Below are 24283 nucleotides of genomic sequence, written 5' to 3'. Positions count from 1 at the left end.
AACAATCGGTCGCCAGAAAACGGCAAACCGGTTAAGAACTTCTTGGAAGCAGAGTCTGCCTTCCATTCGCGTAGCCACATGGCCCTGCGGACTGCCACCAAATTAGCGGATGCTACCGCTGTACGGCTAGCAGAGTCCAGGACGGCGTTCATGGCGTAGGACGAAAAAGCCGACGCCTGAGAAGTCAAAGACGCAACTTGCGGAGCAGAGGTACGTGTGACCGCATTAATCTCAGACAGACAAGCTGAGATAGCTTGGAGTGCCCACACGGCTGCAAAGGCCGGGGCAAAAGACGCGCCTGTGGCTTCATAGATGGATTTCACCAGGAGCTCTATCTGCCTGTCAGTGGCATCCTTGAGCGATGAGCCATCTGCAACTGATACTACAGATCTAGCCGCCAGTCTAGAGACTGGAGGATCCACCTTGGGACATTGAGCCCAACCCTTAACTACGTCAGAGGGGAAGGGGTAACGTGTGTCATTAAGGCGCTTAGTAAAGCGCTTGTCCGGAAATGCTCTGTGCTTCTGGACAGCATCTTTGAAGTTAGAGTGATCGAAAAACGCACTCCGTGTACGTTTGGGAAACCTAAACTGGTGTTTCTCCTGCTGCGAAGCCGACTCCTCTATAGGTGGAGGTGGGGGAGAAAGATCTAGCACCTGGTTGATGGACGATATAAGATCATTTACTAAGGCGTCCCCCTCAGGTGTATCAAGATTGAGGGCAACGTCAGGGTCAGAGCCCTGAGCTGCGACGTCCGCCTCGTCCTCCAGAGAGTCCTCAAGCTGAGACCCCGAGCAGCGTGAGGAAGTCGGGGAAGATTCCCAGCGAGCCCGCTTAGCCGGTTTGGGACTGTGGTCCGTGCAGGAGTCCTCCACGTGAGACCTAGGGGCCACCCCAGGAGCACGCTGCGGCGCAGACCGAGAGGGGCCTGGAGGCGATGATCCAACAGTGCCCGGGGCCTGTGTAAGGACCGGTCTGGACTGCAAGGCTTCTAGTAGCTTGGCAGACCATTTGTCCATAGACTGAGCCATGGATTGTGAAAGCGACTCAGAGTTTCTCAGCAAAAACTGCAAACTCTGTCCCTGCCGCCTGGACAGTGGAAGCAGGAGGGTCTGCCTGATCCGAGGGGCCCACTAGTGACCGAGGCTCCGGCTGAGCAAGTGCAACAGGGGTCGAGCATTGCTCACAGTGAGGGTAGGTGGAACCCGCAGGTAACATAGCCCCACAAGAGGTACAGGTTGCAAAAAAACCCTTTGCCTTAGCGCCCTTGCTCCTTGTGGACGACATGCTGTTGTCTCCTAGGAGAGTGATCACTGAGGGTATATAGCCAAAAGTAAACAACCCGGCCGAACAGAGAAATATATACAAATATATATATATATACTCCGGCACCCTAGGGGGACCAGCACCGGGTGACCGGTGTGGCTTACCGACCGCCCAAAGCGGAGTGTGTGTCCACCAGATTCCCTGCCTTAGGTCTCCCAGAGCTGCAGAGCTCGTTCCTGAAATCCTCCACCGGCAGAATGTGTGTAAAAATGGCTGCCGGAGCTCTCAGGGGAGGAGGGAGCCGTGGGCGGCGACTAGTAAAGTGCGGGAATCTGGGGCCCCACAGTGATCAGTGAGGGGGGGGAGGAAACCTAAAGTATGCTCCAGCCCTCACTGCCGACGTCAGGTCGACCGTCCCGCCCTTACCCCTGACTGGCAGGCCCGGGGGCGGGAGTTATGGTACTAGGCCGCAATGAAGCCGGGGACTAAATTTAATACCGCGGCCGACAAACAGGCTCGATCGGCGCGGAAGTCCCGGTCTTCACAAACCAGCAGCTGCTGCAGCGTCTGTGAAACAAGCGCTCCATGCACAGTCCCCATGGGGACACAGAGTACCTTTAGATGCAGGGCCCTGTCCCTGAGGATACATAGACTCCTGTCCGTCAGATTCCCACAAGGGCTGCGGAGGGAGCCCGGTCCCAGTGAATGGATGACCGGTCAGGATCCCACTTCTCCCAGAGCCTCTAAGGGATGGTGAAGGAAAACAGCATGTGGCTCCAGCCTATGTACCCGCAATGGGTACCTCAACCTTAACAGCACCGCCGACGTAGTGGGGTGAGAAGGGAGCATGCCGGGGGCCCTGTGGGGGCCCTCTTTTCTTCCAACCGATAAAATCAGCAGCTGCTGCTGACTAAAATGGGAATGCATGAGTGGATGTGTGCCTCCTTCCACACAAAGCATAAAACTGAGGAGCCCGTGATGCACGGGAGGGTGTATAGGCAGAGGGGAGGGGGTTACACTTTTCAGTGTAATACTTTGTGTGGCCTCCGGAGGCAGAAGCTATACACCCAATTGTCTGGGTCTCCCAATGGAGCGACAAAGAAAGTAAGCCATTACATAAAACGTCTAGGTATTATAAAGAATGACAAGAACCGCTCAGGCAAAGTCTGATATAATGCCCAGATTGGAAAAGTTAGCCATTACATAAAATGTCTAGGTACCCACATTGGAAAAGTCTTTAGTAACAAACAGTCAAAAAACTAATGAAAGAAGAAATCCTAAATGAACAACAGGATATCTTTACTGGGAAAAACACAAAGAAACTAAAGTGTCATTCCTAACTATTAGTCTTTAGTAACAAACAGTCAAAAACATGAAAGAAGAAATGCAAAATGAACAACAGGATATCTTTGCTGGGGAAGAAGGGAATTTTGTTACTTACCGTAAATTCCTTTTCTTCTAGCTCTTATTGGGAGACCCAGACGATTGGGGTATAGCTACTGCCCTCCGGAGGCCACACAAAGCACTACACTAAAAAGTGCAAGGCCCCTCCCCTTCTGGCTATACCCCCCCGTGGTATCACGGGTTCTCCAGTTTTAGTGCCAAAGCAAGAAGGAGGAAGCCAATAACTGGTTTAAACAAATTAACTCCGAATAACGTCGGAGAACTGAAAAACCGTTCAACATGGACAACATGTGTACCCGCAAACAACAAAAAAATCCCGAAGGACAACAGGGCGGGTGCTGGGTCTCCCAATAAGAGCTAGAAGAAAAGGAATTTACGGTAAGTAACAAAATTCCCTTCTTCTTCAGCGCTCTATTGGGAGACCCAGACGATTGGGACGTCCAAAAGCTGTCCCTGGGTGGGTAAATAAATACCTCATGTTAGAGCTGCAAAACAGCCCTCCCCTACGGGGAAATCACTGCCGCCTGCAAGACTCTTCTACCTAAGCTGGCATCCGCCGAAGCATAGGTATGCACCTGAGAATGTTTGGTGAAAGTGTGCAGACTCAACCAGGTAGCTGCCTGGCACACCTGTTGAGCCGAAGCCTGGTGTCGTAGTGCCCAGGACGCACCCACGGCTCTGGGTGAATGGGCTTTCAGCCCTGAAAGAACCGGAAGCCCTGCAGAACGGTAGGCTTCCAGAATTGGTTCTTTGATCCATCGAGCCAGGGTGGCTTTAGAAGCCTGCAACCTCTTGCGCGTACCAGCGACAAGGACAAAAAAAGTGCAACGGAACTGCGTATGGGCGCCGTGCGGGAAATGTAGATTCTGAGTGCTCTCACCAGATCTAGCAAACGTAAATCATTCTCATACCGGTGAACCGGATGAGTGCAAAAGGACGGTAAGGAGATATCCTGATTAAGATGAAACGAGGATACGACCTTAGGGAGAAACTCCGGAATGGGGCGCAGCACTACCTTGTCCTGGTGGAACACCAGGAAGGGAGCCTTGGATGACAGAGCTGCCAGCTCAGACACTCGCCGAAGCGATGTGATCGCAACGAGAAACGCCACCTTCTGTGACAGGCGAGAAAAGGAAACTTCCTTCAGAGGCTCGAAAGGCGGCTTCTGGAGAGCAACTAGAACCCTGATCAGATCCCATGGATCTAACGGCCGCTTGTACGGGGGTACGATATGACAAACCCCCTGCGGGAACGTGCGCACCTTAGAAAGACGTGCTAGACGCTTCTGAAAAAAACACGGATAGTGCTGAGACTTGCCCTTTGAGGGAGTCGAGCGACAAGCCCTTTTCTAACTCCGATTGTAGGAAGGAAAGAAAAGTAGGCAATGCAAATGGCCAGGGAGACACTCCCTGAGTAGAGCACCAGATTAAGAAAATCTTCCACGTTCTGTGGTAGATCTTAGCAGAGGCGGACTTCCTAGCCTGTCTCATGGTGGCAACGACCCCTTGGGATAATCCTGAAGACGCTAGGATCCAGGACACAAAGGCCACACAGTCAGGTTCAGAGCCGCAGAATTCCGATGGAGAAAACGGCCCTTGGGACAGTAAGTCTAGCCGGCCTGGTAGTGACCACGGTCGGCCGACCGTGAGATGCCACAGATCCGGGTACCACGATCTCCTCGGCCAGTCTGGTGCGACGAGTATGACGCGGCTGCAATCGGATCTGATTTTTGCGCAGTACTCTGGGCAAGAGTGCCAGAGGTGGAAACACATATGTGAGCCGGAACTACGACCAATCTTGCACTAAGGCGTCTGCCGCCAGATCTCTGTGATCGCGCGATCGTGCCATAAATGCCGGGACCTTGTTGGTGTGCCGAGACGCCATTAGGTCGACGTCCGGCACCCCCCAGCGGCAACAGATTTCCTGAAACACATCCGGGTGAAGGGACCATTCCCCCGCGTCCATACCCTGGCGACTGAGGAAGTCTGCTTCCCAGTTTTCTACGCCCGGGATGTGAACTGCGGATATGGTGGATGCTGTGTCCTCCACCCACATGAGGATTCGCCGGACTTCCTGGAAGGCTTGCTGACTGCGCGTCCCTTCTTGGTGGTTGATGTATGCCACCGCTGTGGAGATGTCCGACTGGATTCGGATCTGCTCTCTTTCCAGCCACTTCTGGAAAGCTAGTAGGGTAAGATACCCTGCCCCGATTTCCAGAACATTGATCTGAAGGGTGGACTCCTGCTGAGTCCACGTCCCCTGAGCCATGTGGCGGAGACAAACTGCTCCCCACCCTGACAGACTCGTATCTGTCGTGACCACTGCCCAGGATGGGGGTAGGAAGGATCTTCACTATGACAATGAGGTGGGAATAAGCCACTATTGCAGAGAGTCCTCGGCCGTCTGGGAAAGGGAGACTTTCCTGTCCAGGGAGGTTGACTGCCCGTCCCATTGGCGGAGAATGTCCCTTGCAGTTGGCGCAGATGAAACTGCGCAAAGGGAACTGCCTCGATGGCTGCCACCATCTTCCTTAGGAAGGGCATGAGGCGCCTTAAGGGGTGCGACTGGCCTTGAAGGAGAGACTGCACCTCTGTCTGCAGTGAACGCTGCTTGTTCAGCGGAAGCTTCACTATTGCTGATAGAGTATGAAACTCCATGCCGAGATACGTTAGTGATTGAGTCGGAGACAGATTTGACCTTGCCAAATTGATGATCCACCCGAAAGTCAGGAGAGTCTCCAGCATAACATTCAGGCTGCGTTGGCATGCCTCGAGGGAGGGTGCTTTGACGAGTAGATCGTCCAAGTACGGGATCACCGGGTGTCCCTGAGAGTGCAAGACTGCTACCACTGCTGCCATGACCTTGGTGAACACCCGTGGGGCTGTCGCCAGACTGAATGGCAGAGCTACGAACTGAAGATGTTCGTCTCCTATCACAAAACGTAGAAAACGTTGGTGCTCCGTAGCAATTGGCACGTGGAGATAGGCATCTTTGATGTCTGTTGAGGCAAGGAAGTCTCCTCGAGACATTGAGGCAATGACGGATCGGAGGGATCCCATCCGGAACCGCCTGGCGTTCGCATGCTCGTTGAGCAGTTTCAGGACCAGAACAGGACGGAAGGAACCGTCCTTTTTTGGAGCCCCAAAGAGATTGGAGTACAAACCCTCACCCTCGTTCCTGAGGGGGGACAGGGATCACCACTCCTTCTGCTCTTAGAGCGTCCACCGCCTGCAGCAGGGCATCTGCTCGGTGGGGGGTGGGGCCGTTCTGAAGAATGGAGTCGGAGGACGAGAACAGAACACTGTCCTGTGCACGTGAGCACAATGTCCGTCACCCACCGGTCTGTGACCTGTGGCAGCTAAATGTCGCCAAAGGCGGGGGAGTCTGCCATCAACCGCGGATGCGGAGAGAGAGAGAGAGCTGAGAGTCCTGAGGAGACCGCCTTGGTAGCGGTTCCTCCGACTGCCTTCCTTGGGCGTGATTGAGCCCGGCCGGAATCTGAGCCCGTCTGAGGTTTTGTAGCCCTTTTGCACGAGGACAATTGGGACCTGCCGGAGCTTGGGAAGGACCGAAACCTCGACTGTACTTTTAGGACAGTATTAACAGGGTAAGTCGCAGTGCAGACATTGCGGGGTTACGGACGCCTCTGCGGTACAGATGTCCCTGTGCTCAAGGCCAGCTGCGCAAGAACAGCTGAAAAGGTTAGGTTGCCTATACGGCTGTGGATGCCGGAGCAACCGACACGCCGATAGCTTCCTAGACAGATTTCAACCAGAGTCCATCTGTCTGTGAATGGCATCTTTAAGTGAAGCCCCATCTCCAGTGCAACTATGCTCTAGATGCAAGCCTGGAGATTGGAGAATCCACCTTTGGACCCTGGGTCCAGCGCTGACCACGTCAGGGGAAAAGGGATAACGTGTATCCTAAAAACGTTTGGAGAAGACGCTTATCTGGTAAGCGTGGTGTTCCTGGACTGCTTCTCTGAAGTCAGCGTGGCCAGAAAAATACTCAATATCTGTGTGAGATACTGAAAAGGGACTTCTCCTGTTCGTCTCCTATCTCCACTGGGGGAGCTGAGGGAGAAAGATCCAACCTTCCATTGATGGACGGTATAGGATCATTCCGTATGGCGTTACCACCCGGTGTATCCGGATTGAGAGCGATGTCAGTATCAAAGCCCTGAAGAGCTGCCTTTTGGTCAAGTAGATTGCCCATGGCCTGTCTGGACTGCAAGTCTCTATATTATGACTACTCCGTCCCTGTCCATGGACAGGGTTGACGTGTGGTTTCTTTGGCCACGACTAATAGAGACCCCGGCAGACAAAGTGCTAGAGACCCCGGCAGACGACGTGCTACAGGGGAGCATGCACACAATGGGACGGTGTCATGAACAGCATCCCATGTAGTAAAAACAGCACTGAAAATCTGTGTTGCTTTTTTGCCGCTGCCGACTAGTTATCTAGAAGTATATAGCCAAGATTGGTGACCGTACAGTGCAATGTATAGCATACAGGCATAAAGTACAAATGACCACTGCAGCACAAGCAATACAAGCAGCATAGAAGCCTGTGCCCTGGCACCCCTGCTCTTCTGCTGCTGTATACTAGTCATCTAGGGGAATATAGCCCAGAAGATTGACCCTACAGTGCAATGTATAGCATACAAGCACAAGTACAAATGAACACTGCAGCACATGCAATACAAGCAGCATAGAAGCCTGTGCCCTGGCACCCCAGCTCTTCTGCTGCTGTAGAGTAGTCATCTAGGGGAATATAGCCCAGAAGAGTGACCATACAGTGCAATGTATAGCATACAAGCACAAGTACAAATGCACACTGCAGCCCATGCAATACAAGCAGCATAGAAAAAAAACCTGTGCCCCAGCACCCTTGGTTTTCTGCTGCTGTAGTCTAGCCATTCCAGGAGAATATAGCTAAGACTAGCGACCGTACAGTGCAATGTATAGCATATAAGCATAAACACAAATGAACACCTCAGTCGTGCAATACAAGCAGCCTAGAAAGCCTGTGCCTTAGCACACCTGCTTTCCTGCTGCTGATGTGTCGCTCCCCAAGCGGGCATTGCAGTTAAAAACAACACATGTACACACTGCCGTATATACCGAAAGTCCGAGCTCGGACTGCAGTAATGGCTGCCGGCTTCTTCCCCAGCTCATGTGAGGAGGGGCGGGCCGTGGGCGTGCCCCAAGGCAGAGCGGGAATCCGGCGTCCGACAGTGTGCAGTGAGAGGGCTGGAGCATGTAAATAAGGCTCCAGCCCTCGGCGCTGCTGATTGCTCAGCGTCTGTCCCCTTCCCTGAGTGACAGGGAGGGGGCGGGAACGAAGCGGCACTAGGCCGCAGAAGCCGGGGACTGGATTTATAAGCGCCGCCGCCGTAAAAGCGCGGTCGGCGCCCAGTCCCCGGCGAACTACAAGTCCCAGCCGCGCCGCCGCTCCCGGAGTGTCCGGCGCGGTAGTTCCCAAAACACAAAGTCACTCAGCAAAGCTGCAGTGACTGTAACCCATTACTGTCCCCGGCGCACTAGCGCACCCAGCAAGTCTGGAGTGTGCTGTGTCCGTGTGACCGGGGACACAGAGTACCTGTAATGGTGCAGGGCCAAATCCCTGAACGGTACTCCAGCTCCGTATCCAGCAGGTTCAAATGGGTCTGTGGATGGAGCCCGGCGTCAGAGCTTTGAGGCCGGCAGGATCCCACTTCCTCAGAGCCCCCCAGGGGGATGTGGAAGGAAAGCAGCATGTGGGCTCCAGCCTCCGTACCAGCAATAGGTACCTCAACCTTACAACACCATCAACGGGTGAGAAGGGAGCATGCTGGGGGCCCTATATGGGCCCTCTTTTCTTCCATCCGAAATAGTCAGCAGCTACTGCTGACTAAAATCTGTGGAGCTATGCGTGGATGTCTGACCTCCTTCGCACAAAGCTTGAAAACTGGAGAACCCGTGATACCACGGGGGGGTATAGCCAGAAGGGGAGGGGCCTTGCACTTTTTAGTGTAGTGCTTTGTGTGGCCTCCGGAGGGCAGTAGCTATACCCCAATCGTCTGGGTCTCCCAATAGAGCGCTGAAGAAAAAGAAGGACTCAGAAGTTTCATTCCTGACTATTTGTTGCAGCACGGGAGGCTAGAATGGCATTTTAAATTGCACTTCATTTTTTTTACACAAAGGCATTTCTTAGTTTGGCACTTAGTCTTGCACATACACCTCAAAAATCCTTGGCCACTTCCTGTGGACTGAGCAGTAGCATCAGATCAAAGAGGTATTTTGTGGTCAGGAACATCTTGAACCTTAAGCAAGCCCTTTTGACAAACACTGAATTGTAGTCTACACTCTGCCTGTTTGTCATTTAGGTATTCTATAGAATGACTAGGAAATTTATGAACATCTGATGAATTTCATATTCTGACGACCCATTTCCGGCATTGTATACATTGCCTAGGTATTCTATAGAACGCCCGTTTTTACACATTGCCGGTAACAGATATATTTAAGGCAAGTGAAAAGTCCGCTTTAAATCCTCTGCCACGGCTAAATGAGAAAAGCCCAGTCTATCTTTCCATACCTTCTTCTTCAGGACCACTCTGAGGGTTTTGGGCTGGACATCCAGGACCAGCTCTGCATAGATCACATTCTTTGACTGAGCGACAGGTAGAACATTTCCTTCTTGCAAGCTGAAAATGAAACGCATAAAAGAAATAAAGCAGAATAAAATAGAAACAGCTTCATATCTGTTTTCCAGATCTGAGACACTCTGATCAAACGGCATTGCAAATAATCTTACCCTGAAAATGTGTAGGTGGCAGCAATGTAGATGAAATTTTCATAATAAAGCTGCTTGCTGTCCTGGAAGTCATTCATATTGCAGACGATCTCTGAAGAGCCTGCGCCTTTCACAGTCAGTGAGATATAGGATGGCAGAATAGGCTCGTCCCACGCGTAATCCAGAGAACTCGAGGCCTTTACTTCGGTCCGAAGCCGAGGTTCAGCAACGCCATGCTGAATAAACATGACCGGTACCTGAAAATTGTAAAGGATTGTATTGGAAAACATGAACCATGAGGCATCACATATCCGACCTATGGAGCAGAACACAGGTTATCAGGCTGCTGATTCAAGTGCCGAGAAAGCAATTATATTTGTCAAGTGACACCATAAAGCTAAAAAACCTAGAATCCTGACAGTGAGCACATTACACACTGCAAAAATGCCCCATGTCAGACTCCTCCTGTAGTTTTATGCCAAGCCAGAAAAACTGAGATAACGAAAAACAAATCTCTTATTATAAATCATATTTTTAGATTTACCTTTGAGAAATTATCCACTCGAAATGGAGGAGGCAGCTGATCAGTGTCACTGAATGAGACGCGGTACGTGGCGCCTTGCAATGTAATTTCCACCCTCAAAAAGTAACATTTTCCATGCGTATCCCTAGGAATAAAAATTGGAAAAATTCAAGATAAGTGCCTTTGAGGTTCTACAGATAGTGGTGCAAGTGGAGGTAATGGAAGTGTCCACAACCCCACACAGTAATGAAGAAATGAAAGCGGGGATCCTGACAGAACACTATGCAAACCACCGGGTGTGACGTACGTGTCCCACTATATAACCTCTGGATGTGAGGTACCTGTCCCACTATATAACCTCTGGATGTGAGGTACCTGTCCCACTATATAACCTCTGGGTGTGACGTACGTGTCCCACTATATAACCTCTGTCTCACTATATAACCTCTGGGTGTGACATGCGTGTCCCACTATATAACCTCTGGGTGTGACGTACGTGTCCCACTATATAACCTCTGTCTCACTATATAACCTCTGGGTGTGACATGCGTGTCCCACTATATAACCTCTGGATGTGAAGTACCTGTCCCACTATATAACCTCTGGATGTCAGGTACCTGTCCCACTATATAACCTCTGAGTGTGACGTACGTGTCCCACTATATAACCTCTGGGTGTGACGTACGTGTCCCACTATATAACCTCTGCGTGTGACGTATGTGTCCCACTATATAACCTCTGTCTCACTATATAACCTCTGGGTGTGACATACGTGTCCCACTATATAACCTCTGGGTGTGACATACCTGTCCCACTATATATCCTCTGTCCCACTATATAACCTCTGGGTGTGATGTACGTGTCCCACTATATAACTTCTTGGTATGACGTACGTGTCCCAGTATATAACCTCTGGGTGTGACGTATGTGTCCCACTATATAACCTCTGGGTGTGACGTACGTGTCCCACTATATAACCTCTGGGTGTGACGTACGTGTCCCACTATATAACCTCTGGGTGTGACGTACGTGTCCCACTATATAACCTCTGGGTGTGACATACGTGTCCCACTATATAACCTCTGGGTGTGATGTATGTGTCCCACTATATAACCTCTGGGTGTGATGTACCATGGGGTGAAAAGGGGACGAAAGACCATGGGGGAAAGGGTGAAGAAAGACCATGGGGGGAAAGGGTGAAGAGTTCCACTATATAACCTCTGGGTGTGATGTACGTGTCCCGGGGGAAAGAAAGTGAGGAAAGCGAGGGGGGAGAAGGTGCGGAAAGGCCGAGGGGGAGAACGTGAGGAAAGCCTGGTGGAGAGAAGGTGAGGAAAGCCTGGTGGAGAGAAGGTGAGGAAAGCCTGGTGGAGAGAAGGTGAGGAAAGGCTGGGGGGAGATGAGGAAAGACCAGGCAAGAAAAGGTAAGGAAAGTACAGGGAAAGTGAGGGGAAGGTGAGGAAAGACCAAAAGGGGGAAAGGTGAGGAAAGACCAAAAGGGGGAAAGGTGAGGAAAGACCAAAAGGGAAAAAGGTGAGGAAAGACCAAAGGGGGTAAAGGTGAGGAAAGACCAAAACGGTGAAAGGTGAGGAAACAACGAAGGGGCGGGGGGGGGGTATCGGAAAGGTGAGGAAAGAACGAAGGGGCGGGGGGGGGGGGTATCGGAAAGGTGAGGAAAGACCAAAGAGGGAAAAGGTGAAGAAAGACCATGGGGGGAAGAGGTGATAAAAGACCATGGGGGGGAAAGGTGATGGAAGACCATGGGTGGAAAGGGTGATGAAAGACCAAGGGGGGAAAGGGTTTAGAAAGGCCATGGGGGGAAAGGGTGAAGAAAGGCCATGGGGGGAAAGGGTGAAGAAAGGCCATGGGGGGAAAGGGTGAAGAAAGACCATGGGGGGAAAGGGTGAAGAAAGACCATGGGGGGAAAGGGTGTACGAGTTCCACTATATAACCTCTGTGTGTGACGTACGTGTCCCACTATATAACCTGTGTGTGACGTACGTGTCCCACTATATAACCTCTGGGTGTGACGTACGTGTCCCACCATATAACCTCTGGGTGTGACGTACGTGTCCCACTATATAACCTCTGGATGTGACGTATGTGTCCCACTATATAACCTTGGAATAAGTCAGACACAAACACATGGTAACAGCAAAGGGTCACTGATTCATTAGACGACAGACATCAAGCATTGTTTGTAGATATTTACCTCATATTGATATGAAATGAGTTATTTTTATTAACCTCAAAGCCGCCGGACCAGGTACAGTTGGAAACGTCCATTAACCTCACACACAGTAACTGGTCATAATCATTTCTTGGCCAATGGAAGACAACACTGGAGCCGGACAGAGTTGAGATATATCCCTCTGGATTGTTGGTGCCCTGGACAGAGGAGACACGTGTCAGACGGTATTGCTGGATATGTGCCAGGTAAGGGGCAGCGTGGCATCCTCCTGGGCGCACTTACCTGACCTCTCGCAAACTCTCTCTGGGCAAAGGCAAGCTTGTGACTGGATTTGTTGATTAATAGATAACGAGGAGCAAAGGTGACCATATAGGTATGTCTGTACCTACCCCTGCCTTTCTTAACATCAATACCTAGAGGAGAAGATGCCATCTATCAAAAGCAAGTAATTGTGGGAGATATTAGGACAAACATAAAAGGTGAAAAGGCGAGAAAAGACCAGGGGGGAAAAGCGGAGCTACAACCAGGGGGTAAAGGCGAGGAAAGACCAAGGGGGAAAAGGGCGAGGAAAGACCAGGGTAGAGGGGGGGTGGGGTGTAAAGGTGAGGAGTGATCAAGGGGGAAAAGGTGAGGAAAGGATGGGGGGGGGGGGGCGAAGGTGAGGAGGGGCCGGGGGAAAGGAGGTAAGCAAAGGCCGGGGAGGGAGAGGGCAAGGAAAGGCTGGGGGGGGGGGGGAGGTGAGGAATGGCCGAGGGGGAGAAGGTGAGGGATGGCAGAGGGGGAGGTGAGGAAAGGCCGGGGGGAAAAGATGAGGAAAGACCGGGGGGAAAAAAGATGAAGAAAGGCCAGGGGGGGAAGAGATGAAGAAAGGCCGGGGGGGTTGGTAAGAAATGAAGAAAGGCCATGGGGGGGGTTAGATGAAGAAAGGCCAGGGGGGAAGATAAGGAAAGGCCGGGGGGTGGGGGTGAACGTGAGGAAAGGTTGGGGGGGAAATGAGGAAAGGTCGGGGGGGAAATGAGGAAAGGCCGGGGGGGAAATGAGGAAAGGCCGGGGGGGGGGAATGAGGAAAGGCCGGGGGGGGGGAAAGATGAGGAGGAAAGGCCGGGGGGAGAAGATGAGGAAAGGCCGGGGGGGAGAAGATGAGGAGAGGCCAGCGGATAGAAGATGTGGAAAGGCGGGGGGGGGGGTGGTCGGGGTCGGTGAAGAATGGACCACAGGGGAAAAGGTGAAGAAAGACCAAGGGGGAAAAAAGGTGAGGAAAGAACAGAGGGGGGAGGGGGGGAGGTGAGACAAGATCAGGGGGCGGGAATGGTGAGGAAAGACCAAAAGGGGGGAAAGGTGAGGAAAGACCAAAAGGGGGAAAAGGTAAGGAAAGACCAAAAGGGGGAAAGGTGAGGAAAGACCAAAAGGGGGAAAAGGTAAGGAAAGACCAAAAGGGGGAAAGGTGAGGAAAGACCAAAAGGGGGAAAGATGAGGAAAGGGGAGGAAAAATAAGGGGAAAGAAGGGAATTTTGTTACTTACCGTAAATTCCTTTTCTTCTAGCTCCTATTGGGAGACCCAGACGATTGGGTGTATAGCACTGCCTCCGGAGGCCACACAAAGCAATTACACTAAAAAGTGTAAGGCCCCTCCCCTTCTGGCTATACACCCCCAGTGGGATCACTGGCTCACCAGTTTTAGTGCAAAAGCAAGAAGGAGGAAAGCCAATAACTGGTTTAAACAAATTCACTCCGAAGTAACCTCGGAGAACTGAAAACCGTTCAACATGAACAACATGTGTACCCGAAAAACAACCAAAAATCCCGAAGGACAACAGGGCGGGTGCTGGGTCTCCCAATAGGAGCTAGAAGAAAAGGAATTTACGGTAAGTAACAAAATTCCCTTCTTCTTCGGCGCTCCATTGGGAGACCCAGACGATTGGGACGTCCAAAAGCTGTCCCTGGGTGGGTAAAGAATACCTCATGTTAGAGCTGCAAGACAGCCCTCCCCTATATGGAGGCAACTGCCGCCTGCAGGACTCTTCTACCTAGGCTGGCGTCCGCAGAAGCGTAGGTATGCACCTGATAATGTTTGATGAAAGTGTGCAGACTCGACCAGGTAGCTGCCTGGCACACCTGTTGAGCCGTAGCCTGGTGTCGCAATGCCCAGGACGCACCCACGGCTCTGGTAGAATGGGCCTTCAGCCCTGATGGAACCGGAAGCCCAGCAGAACGGTAGGCTTCAAGAATTGGTTCTTTGATCCATCGAGCCAGGGTGGCTTTGGAAGCCTGCGACCCTTTGCGCTTGCCAGCGACAAGGACAAAGAGTGCATCCGAGCGGCGCAGGGGCGCCGTGCGGGAAATGTAGATTCTGAGTGCTCTCACCAGATCTAACAAATGTAAATCCTTCTCATACCGATGAACTGCATGAGGACAAAACGAAGGCAAAGAGATATCCTGATTAAGATGAAAAGAGGATACCACCTTCGGGAGAAACTCCTGAATGGGGCGCAGCACTACCTTGTCCTGGTGGAAGACCAGGAAGGGAGCCTTGCATGATAGCGCTGCCAGCTCAGACACTCTCCGAAGAGATGTGATCGCTACCAGAAAAACCACTTTCTGTGATAGTCTAGAAAGTGAAACCTCCCTCAGAGGCTCGAAGGGCGGCTTCTGGAGGGCAACTAGTACCCTGTTCAGATCCCATGGATCTAACGGCCGCTTGTACGGGGGTACGATATGGCAAACCCCCTGTAGGAACGTGCGCACCTTAGGAAGGCGTGCCAAACGCCTCTGAAAAAAGACGGATAGCGCCGAGACCTGACCTTTAAGGGAGCCGAGCGACAAACCTTTTTCTAACCCAGATTGCAGGAAAGAAAGAAAGGTAGACAATGCAAATGGCCAGGGAGACACTCCCTGAGCAGAGCACCAGGATAAGAATATCCTCCACATTCTGTGTAGATCTTAGCGGACGTGGGCTTCCTAGCCTGTCTCATGGTGGCAACGACCCCTTGGGATAATCCTGAAGACGCTAGGATCCAGGACTCAATGGCCACACAGTCAGGTTCAGGGCCGCAGAATTCCGATGGAAAAACGGCCCTTGGGACAGTAAGTCTGGTCGGTCTGGTAGTGCCCACGGTTGGCCGACCGTGAGCTGCCACAGATCCGGATACCACGCCCTCCTCGGCCAGTCTGGAGCGACGAGTATGACGCGGCTGCAATCGGATCTGATCTTGCGTAGCACTCTGGGCAAGAGTGCCAGAGGTGGAAACACATAAGGGAGCCGGAACTGCGACCAATCTTGCACTAGGGCGTCTGCCGCCAGCGCCCTTTGATCGCGAGACCGTGCCATGAAGGTTGGGACCTTGTTGTTGTGCCGGGACGCCATGAGGTCGAAGTCCGGCCTTCCCCATCGGCGACAGATTTCCTGAAACACGTCTGGGTGAAGGGACCATTCCCCTGCGTCCATGCCCTGGCGACTGAGGAAGTCTGCTTCCCAGTTTTCTACGCCGGGGATGTGAACTGCGGATATGGTGGAGGCCGTGGCTTCCACCCACATCAGAATCCGCCGGACTTCCTGGAAGGCTTGCCGACTGCGTGTCCCCCCTTGGTGGTTGATGTATGCCACCGCTGTGGAGTTGTCCGACTGAATTCGGATCTGCCTTCCTTCCAGCCACTGCTGGAAGGCTAGTAGGGCAAGATACACTGCTCTGATTTCCAGAACATTGATCTGAAGGGTGGACTCCTGCTGAGTCCACGTACCCTGAGCCCTGTGGTGGAGAAAAACTGCTCCCCAGCCTGACAGACTCGCGTCTGTCGTGACCACCGCCCAAGACGGTGGTAGGAAGGATCTTCCCTGTGATAATGAGGTGGGAAGAAGCCACCACTGCAGAGAGTCCTTGGCCGTCTGGGAAAGGGAGACTTTCCTGTCCAGGGATTTTGACTTCCCGTCCCATTGGCGGAGAATGCCCAATTGAAGTGGGCGCAGATGAAACTGCGCAAACGGAACCGCCTCCATTGCCGCCACCATCTTCCCGAGGAAGTGCATGAGGCGTCTTAAGGAGTGCGACTGATCTTGAAGGAGAGCCTGCACCCCAGTTTGTAGAGACCGCTGCTTGTCCAGCGGAAGCTTCACTATCGCTGAGAGAGTATGAAACTCCATGCCAAGATACATTAGTGATTGGGTCGGTGACAGATTTGACTTTGAGAAGTTGATGATCCACCCGAACGTCTGGAGAGTCTCCAGTGCAACAGTCAAGCTGAGTTGGCATGCCTCTTGAGAGGGTGCCTTGACCAGTAGATCGTCCAAGTAAGGGATCACAGAGTGTCCCTGAGAGTGCAAGACTGCTACCACTGCCGCCATGATCTTGGTGAACACCCGTGGGGCTGTCGCGAGACCAAATGGCAGAGCTACGAACTGAAGATGGTCGTCTCCTATCACGAAGCGTAGAAAGCGTTGGTGCTCTGTAGCAATCGGCACGTGGAGATAAGCATCCTTGATGTCTATTGATGCCAGGAAATCTCCTTGAGACATTGAGGCAATGACTGAGCGGAGGGATTCCATCCGGAACCGCCTGGCGTTCACATGCTTGTTGAGCAGTTTTAGGTCCAGAACAGGACGGAATGAGCCGTCCTTTTTTGGCACCACAAAGAGATTGGAGTAAAAACCTTGACCTCGTTCCTGAAGAGGAACAGGGACCACCACTCCATCTGCTCTTAGAGAAGTCACCGCCTGCAGAAGGGCATCTGCTCGGTCGGGATGTGGGGAAGTTCTGAAGAACCGAGGCGGAGGCCGAGAACTGAACTCTATCCTGTACCCGTGAGACAAAATGTCTGTTACCCACCGGTCTTTGACCTGTGGCAGCCAAATGTCGCAAAAGCGGGAGAGCCTGCCACCGACCGAGGATGCGGAGGGAGGCGGCCGAAAGTCATGAGGCAGCCGCCTTGGAAGCGGTACCTCCGGTTGCTTTCTTGGGGCGTGAGTGAGCCCGCCAGGAATCAGAGCTCCTTTGCTCTTTCTGAGTCCCTTTGGACGAGGAGAATTGGGGCTTGCCCGAGCCTCGAAAGGACCGAAACTTTGACTGCCACTTCCTCTGTGGAGGTTTGCTTGATCTGGGCTGGGGTAAGGAGGAGTCCTTACCTTTGGACTGTTTAATGATTTCCGCCAATTGCTCACCAAACAGTCTGTCTCCAGATAATGGCAAGCTGGTTAAACATTTTTTAGAAGCAGAATCTGCTTTCCATTCCTTTAACCACAAGGCCCTGCGCAAAACTACAGAGTTCGCGGATGCCATTGAGGTACGGCTCGTAGAGTCCAGTACCGCATTGATAGCGTAGGTCGCAAACGCAGACATTTGCGTAGTTAGGGACGCCACTTGCGGCACTGCTGGACGTATGAGAGAGTCCACCTGTGCCAGACCAGCTGAAATAGCTTGGAGCGCCCACACGGCCGCGAATGCTGGAGCAAACGACGCGCCGATAGCTTCATAGACAGATTTCAACCAAAGGTCCATCTGTCTGTCATTGGCATCTTTAAGTGAAGCCCCATCCTCCACTGCAACTATGGATCTAGCTGCAAGCCTGGATATTGGAGGGTCCACTTTTGGACACTGGGTCCAGCGTTTGACCACGTCAGGGGGAAAAGGATAACGTGTATCCTTAAGGCGTTTAGAAAAACGCTTGTCCGGATAAGTATTGTGTTTCTGGATGGATTCTCTGAAGTCAGAGTGGTCCAGAAAAGTACTCAATTTACGCTTGGGATACAGGAAATGGAATTTCTCCTGCTGTGCAGCTGCCTCCTCTGCAGAAGGGGCTGGGGGAGAAATATCCAACAGCCTATTGATGGCCGCTATAAGGTCATTTACCATGGCGTCACCATCTGGCGTATCCAAATTGAGTGCGGCGTCAGGACAAGACTCCTGATCACCCACCTCTGAACCATCATATAGGGACCCTTCTCGCTGAGACCCTGATCCGCGTGATGACGTGGAGGGTCTCTCCCAGCGAGCTCGCTTAGGCGGACTGGGACTGTCATCGGAGTCAGAGCCCTCAGCCTGTGATGCCTGGGACCCCCTTGAAGTACGGATTAGTTCCAACTGAGGGGGACCGGGGAACATAGACACAGCAGTGTCTATGGTCTGAGCAACTGGCCTGGACTGCAAGGTCTCCAGGATTTTTGTCATAGTCACAGACATTTTATCAGCAAAGACTGCAAATTCTGTCCCCGTCACCGGGGCAGGGTTCACAGGCGTCTCTGCCTGGGCTACCACCCACAATAGGCTCTGGCTGACGAAGTGCCACTGGGACTGAACATTGCACACAATGAGAGTCGTTGGAGCCTGCTGGTAGATTAGCCCCACATGCTGTACAAGCCGTGTATACAGCCCGTGCCTTGGCACCCTTGTGTTTTGCGGATGACATGCTGTTGTCTCCTCAAAGCAATATAGGGTGTACAGCCAAGAAGCGACCTTACAGTGCAGTATATAAATATATCTGGTACAGCGAAAAATATAACACTGTGGCACTAGTGGGGCCGCACGTATGTGCTGCTTACCGCCCGCTTAGCGCGGGTGTGTGGTCGCCAGAAACCCCTAGCCTGGGTCCCCCAGAGCCTGCGTCCGTTCTCCAGCCAGACTGCATGTGTATAATGGCTGCCGGCGTCCTGGGGAGCTGCAAGCCTGGGGGCGGGCCTAGGGCGTGCACAGAGAAAAAGCGCGAAGCCTGTGTCCTACTGTGCTCAGTGAGAGGGCTGGAGCATGTAAATCGTGCTCCAGCCCTCGGCGCTGCCGATTGAACAACGTCTCTCCCCTACCCTGATTGACAGGGTGGGGGGCGTTAACGAAGCGGAGCTAGGCCGCAGAAAACCGGGGACTAAAGTTAGAAGCGCCGCTGTAAAAGCGCGGTCGGCGCGTCCCCGGCGCACTACAAGTCGCAGCTGCGCCGCCGCTCCAGGGGCGGTCGGCGCGGCGATCCACACACATAAAGTCCCCCAGTAATCTGCGGGGACTATAAGCCCAGCGCACAGCGCTACAGTCCCCGGCGCACTAGCACACCCAGCAAGCCTGGGGTGTGCGTGGCCTGCCATACGGGGACACAGAGTACCTGAAAGTTGCAGGGCCTTGTCCCTGAACGGCACTCCCGCTCCACATCCAGCAGGTTCTATGGGTCTGTGGATGGAGCCCGGCCTCAGGGCTTGGTGGCCGGTAAGATCCCACTTCCTCAGAGCCCCTCAGGGGGATGGGGAAGGAAAACAGCATGTGGGCTCCAGCCTCCGTACCCGCAATGGGTACCTCAACCTTACAAACCACAAGTGGGGTAAGAAGGGAGCATGCTGGGGGCCCCATATGGGCCCTCTTTTCTTCCATCCGATATAGTCAGCAGCTACTGCTGACTAAACAGTGGAGCTATGCGTGGATGTCTGACCTCCTTCGCACAAAGCAGAAAACTGGTGAGCCAGTGATCCCACTGGGGGTGTATAGCCAGAAGGGGAGGGGCCTTACACTTTTTAGTGTAATTGCTTTGTGTGGCCTCCGGAGGCAGTGCTATACACCCAATCGTCTGGGTCTCCCAATGGAGCGCCGAAGAAAGAATGATAACAGATGAGGAATGAACAGGGTAAAAATTTAATAATTACAAATGGAATAAAGATGGGAAATAAAAAAAAAGAAGGAACGACAAAAAGAAAATATGTAACAACCAGAGTTAACGAATAATAAAAAGAGAAAAAGGCAAGGAACGAGAAAACTGGTGGCGGCTAATCTGAAGAGATATAAGTATAAATGTGGAAAACCAATAGAAAGAAAAGTGAAATGCACGTGTAACAGAAGTATAATTTGGCTTTATTACCTATATTGTAGATCAGGCCGGGGCGGTTTCCTTGCTGGATAACTTTTAAGGCTCGTACTCCACTGCCTCCATCAAGAGAGAACGCCTGACACCAGCCCGGGATGCCGTCCGGATGGATGCCTTTCCCAACTCTCATTGTGCAGCTATGACAAATGAATGTTAAAAATAAAGTCGGCGCTTCTAGAAGGATGGGCCAGATACAGCAAGTAGTGCCCCCCCACCCCCCCCATTATATGAAATAAAAAGTGACTAATTGTAACATTTCTCTTACAGGTTTGGCAGCTCCTTATCTGTGTAACAGAACAGAAGTGGACTCAGACTCCTAGCAAGTTCATGTTCTTCAAACTGTCCGGCAGCGTCCGTTTTGGCGTTGTCCTGTCTAAAAATCAAGGGCAAACCTGCAAAAGGATCCGAAAGTCTATAGGTCTGTGATGTGAAGCAAACATTTGCAATGATCATTTTCCCTAGTGAGATAATTTCTAAACAGCCACTCCATGTGTGGGAATCACAAGTGTACATGGCCTTTGTATTTCTACAGTAACTAATCATGTTAATCCTGATGTTAGTGATACAATATATAATTCCTGACGTTAGTGATACAATATATAATAAGAAAACTGATGCCACTTCCTAACAGACAAGTGTGAACAGGTGCATACTGATCATGAAATAAACAACTGCACTCTGAGACGCTGAGGTTTACAGACATTGAATATAGGAATTTGGACACGCATTACTGCTAAGTAAAAACCTTTCAAAATTGAGACATTTAATGTATCAAAAAGGCCAGTTTTATGTGTGCCCAGCAACCAGCATCAAGGTGTGTCTCGTTTGCTGGGTTCCTACCTAGAGATGCCTCTATCTGGATTGAATAACTTACAATTTTATGGGCGAAAGGAACCTGCTACTGATAAATTAAAAATACCATAAACTGATGGGAAGGAGTGCTCAGTCAGAAGGCATGACCACATAATCAAAAATAAGAAAAACCGACGGCACTTCCTAAAAGAAAAGCGTGAACAGGTGCATACTGAGCATTGCATTTCAGATAAGAAAATACATTTCAAAATTGAGACACTTAGCGTATGAAAAAAGGCCAGTTTCATGCTAATCGGGCAGCCAGCGATTTTTAATTTCCCACCTATAAAATTGGAGGCTATTCAGCCCAGATAGAAGCATCACTAAGTAGGGATCCAGCATACAAGATACACCTTGACGCTGGCTGCTGGGCTCACATAAAATGGGCCTTTGTCATACGCTAAGTGTCTCAATTTTTAAATGTATTTCCTTAGCAGTAATGTATGTCCAAGTTCCTATATAAAATGTCTACATACCTTAGCGTCTCAGAGTGCAGATCTTTACTTGTTAGTTTATTTCATGTTCGTTATGCCCCTGTTCACACTTTGTTAGGAAGTGCCGTCAGTTTTCTTATTTTGGATTATGCCTTCTGACTGAGCACTCCTTCCCATTAGCTTAAGGCCATTTTTAATTTCCTATTAGTAGTTTTTTGCCAGCCTATAAAATTGTTGGCTGTTAAGCCCACATAGAGGCATCACTAGATATGGATTAAGCATACGAGATATGCCTTGATGTTGGCGGCTGGGCTCGCATAAAAGAGGGCTTTTTTGTATCCCAGAGGGATATCTGGCTATTTTCTGTGTCGAGACTCCTAACAGAGGCTCTACGGACCTTTTTTTGATTTGCATACTTCCCAGGGGGCAATGCATCTAGGATTTCACGGTGTTGAGCGCCTTTGCTGGCTGCCGACAGTGTTTTCTCTGGCTGTCCTCCCTGAGATCAGTGATTGTTTTGTCTTGCTGGTCTACTAGGCATTGCTCCCACCTGGCCAGAATCCTACTCCACACTGATGAAGGGCAATACCCTGAAACAGCTGTCTGTGGATGGATACCTGGCCTTGGTATTTCCCTTGTCATATCATTAAACTGGTCAAAGAGTTGGATATTGACTAAAAGGGCCACTTAATATGGTGGTTATGGTGGTCTCCTAAAAAGAGCCACTCCTTGGCTAGGTCCTTCCGGGAGGGATATCTGGCTATTTTCTGTGTCGAGACTCCTAACAGAGGCTCCATGGACCTTTTTTTATTTTCAATTTTTAAATGCATTTCCTTTGCAGTAGCAAGTTCCTATATTCAATTCCTGTATACCTTAGAGTCTCAGAGTGCAGCTGTTTATTTGTTAGTGATACAATCTCTGGCACCAAACAAGTAATAACCGATTATTGATCCGATCAACTAACCTGTTTTATTAATCAGCCAATAAGGAGCAGAAATAAATATCTTCAAGGAGCCCTCCGCCCGGCACATGATTCGTATGGTGAGATTCAGCTGTCTCTTGTTGGCATCGTATAGCCGCATCCTGACAATGTAGTTCTGAGTACCGGGTGGGATCAACAGCTCTTTGCAGTGTTGAAAATTTTCCACCGCGATTCCTGTTAAAATGCAAGAGCCACTTTAAAAAAGTAACTAACTAATGACACTAAACAATTCTAATTAGTACTGTTAACAACTCTTTCTTAATAAGTAAAACTCTAAGGTAAAAGAAGGAGCTACTAAAGAATTAACGCCTGCTTGAGGTATAATTAGGCAACTGCAAAGAAAAACTAACGGCTCTGCTATACGCACATTTTATATACACACAACTCACAGACGTGCCATCCCCTGCCAGAATACTGTGGTTTTCTGCCAGGAGGTGCAAATTTGGTGCTGAAATGTCTGCAACAGATTTCAGCATCAAATTTGCAACTCCTGGCAGAAAACAGCACCGAAACTGCGGCAGAACCATTTTTGTTCATTTTTTTTGCCAAGAGATGCAGATCTGGTGCTGAAATTTATACACAATATTCCTGCACCAAATCTGCATCTCCATGCAAAAAAAGCATCAAAACCGCATGCGTTATGATGCGATTTTGAGGAGGTTTTTTATCTGCCAGGAGATGCAGATTTGGTGCAGAAATATGGTGTATAAATTTAAGCACCCGATCTGCATCTCTTGGTTAAAAAAAAACGAACAAAAAACAACTTTGAAGCTGTTACGGAGCGGTTTTCTGCCTTGAGATGAACATCTGTGAACTTGGTGACCTCAGGTGAGGTCACTGAGTTTAATGAAGTCACCTGAGGTCAGTTTTCCTGCGGTCACAGGTGGGGTACCATGGGAACCTCCAGCTATGACCGCAGATAAACTGAGTGATGTCACCGCTCATCTCTGTGGCTCAGTCTCTCCCTTAAGCCTACAGCATGCGGTCATGTTCTGTGCCCACGCACTGTGCCTTCAGTAATGTTGTAGAGCTGAAATTGTTGTGGGACTTTGTGTGGATTACGTTAGAATTGGGTGTTTTGGAGGTTAATAAAGAAAAACGGATTTTTGTGTACTCACCGTAAAATAGTTTTCTCTTAGCCATCATTGGGGGACACAGGACCATGGGTGTTATGCTGCCTATCCATAGGAGGACACTAAGTAGATGCGATGCAAAAGCATAGCTCCTCCTCTGCAGTATACACCCCCTGGCCGGGCCAGGCAACCTCAGTTTTAGTACACAAGCAGTAGGCGAAAAAAACAGTAAAAACTTCTCAACAGAGGAACATGAGAAAAGAAGAGTCATAACCAAATAAGGTACTGAGAGAACCAAGGCCCAACAGGTTGGGTGCTATGTCCCACAATGATGGCTAAGAGAAAACGATTTTACGGTGAGTACACAAAAAAGAGAATTTTGTTTACTTACCGTAAATTATTTTTCTTATAGTTCCGTAATGGGAGACCCAGACCATGGGTGTATAGCTTCTGCCTCCGGAGGACACACAAAGTACTACACTAAAAAGTGTAGCCCCTCCCTCCAAGCATATACACCCCCTGGGTAACCAAATATAGCCAGTTTAGTGCAAAAGCTGAAGGAGAGTAGCCACCCACAAGTAGAGAGAGCAAGAACCGGAACAACCGGAGCCTCTGTCTACAACAACAGCCGGTGATAACACGCGGAACAAGAAACTGCCAACGGGCAACAGGGAGGGTGCTGGGTCTCCCATTACGGAACTATAAGAAAAAGAATTTACGGTAAGTAAACAAAATTCTTTTTTTCTTCATCGTTCCTATGGGAGACCCAGACCATTGGACGTCTCAAAGCAGTACATGGGTGGGATAAACAGAAAACTGAGAAGTAGGCGAAACCTAACTTCGCAAATGGGCGACAGCCGCCTGAAGGGTGAGTCTGCCCAAGCTCGCATCTGCCGAAGCATGAGCATGCACTTGGTAGTGCTTCGAAAAGGCATGCAGACTAGTCCAAGTGGCA

General features: G+C 50.7%; 1 protein-coding gene across 1 annotated transcript in view; it reads right to left on the bottom strand.

The window, feature by feature from the left end:
• The window catches only part of VPS13D (vacuolar protein sorting 13 homolog D), a 497408-nt gene that overhangs the window by 170648 nt on the left and 302477 nt on the right, over window positions 1–24283 (bottom strand). Inside the window, 8 exon segments of the mRNA XM_075327411.1 lie at window positions 9249–9357; window positions 9468–9703; window positions 9991–10114; window positions 12182–12357; window positions 12443–12573; window positions 19982–20124; window positions 20253–20379; window positions 22238–22429. Coding sequence (XP_075183526.1) covers window positions 9249–9357; window positions 9468–9703; window positions 9991–10114; window positions 12182–12357; window positions 12443–12573; window positions 19982–20124; window positions 20253–20379; window positions 22238–22429 — 1238 coding nt within the window.

Source organism: Anomaloglossus baeobatrachus, chromosome 11, assembly GCF_048569485.1.
Source record: "Anomaloglossus baeobatrachus isolate aAnoBae1 chromosome 11, aAnoBae1.hap1, whole genome shotgun sequence".
In the NCBI taxonomy this organism is placed as follows: domain Eukaryota; kingdom Metazoa; phylum Chordata; class Amphibia; order Anura; family Aromobatidae; genus Anomaloglossus; species Anomaloglossus baeobatrachus.
The sequence above is the reverse complement of the archived record's forward strand: the minus strand, read 5'-3'. Positions and strand labels throughout refer to the sequence as shown.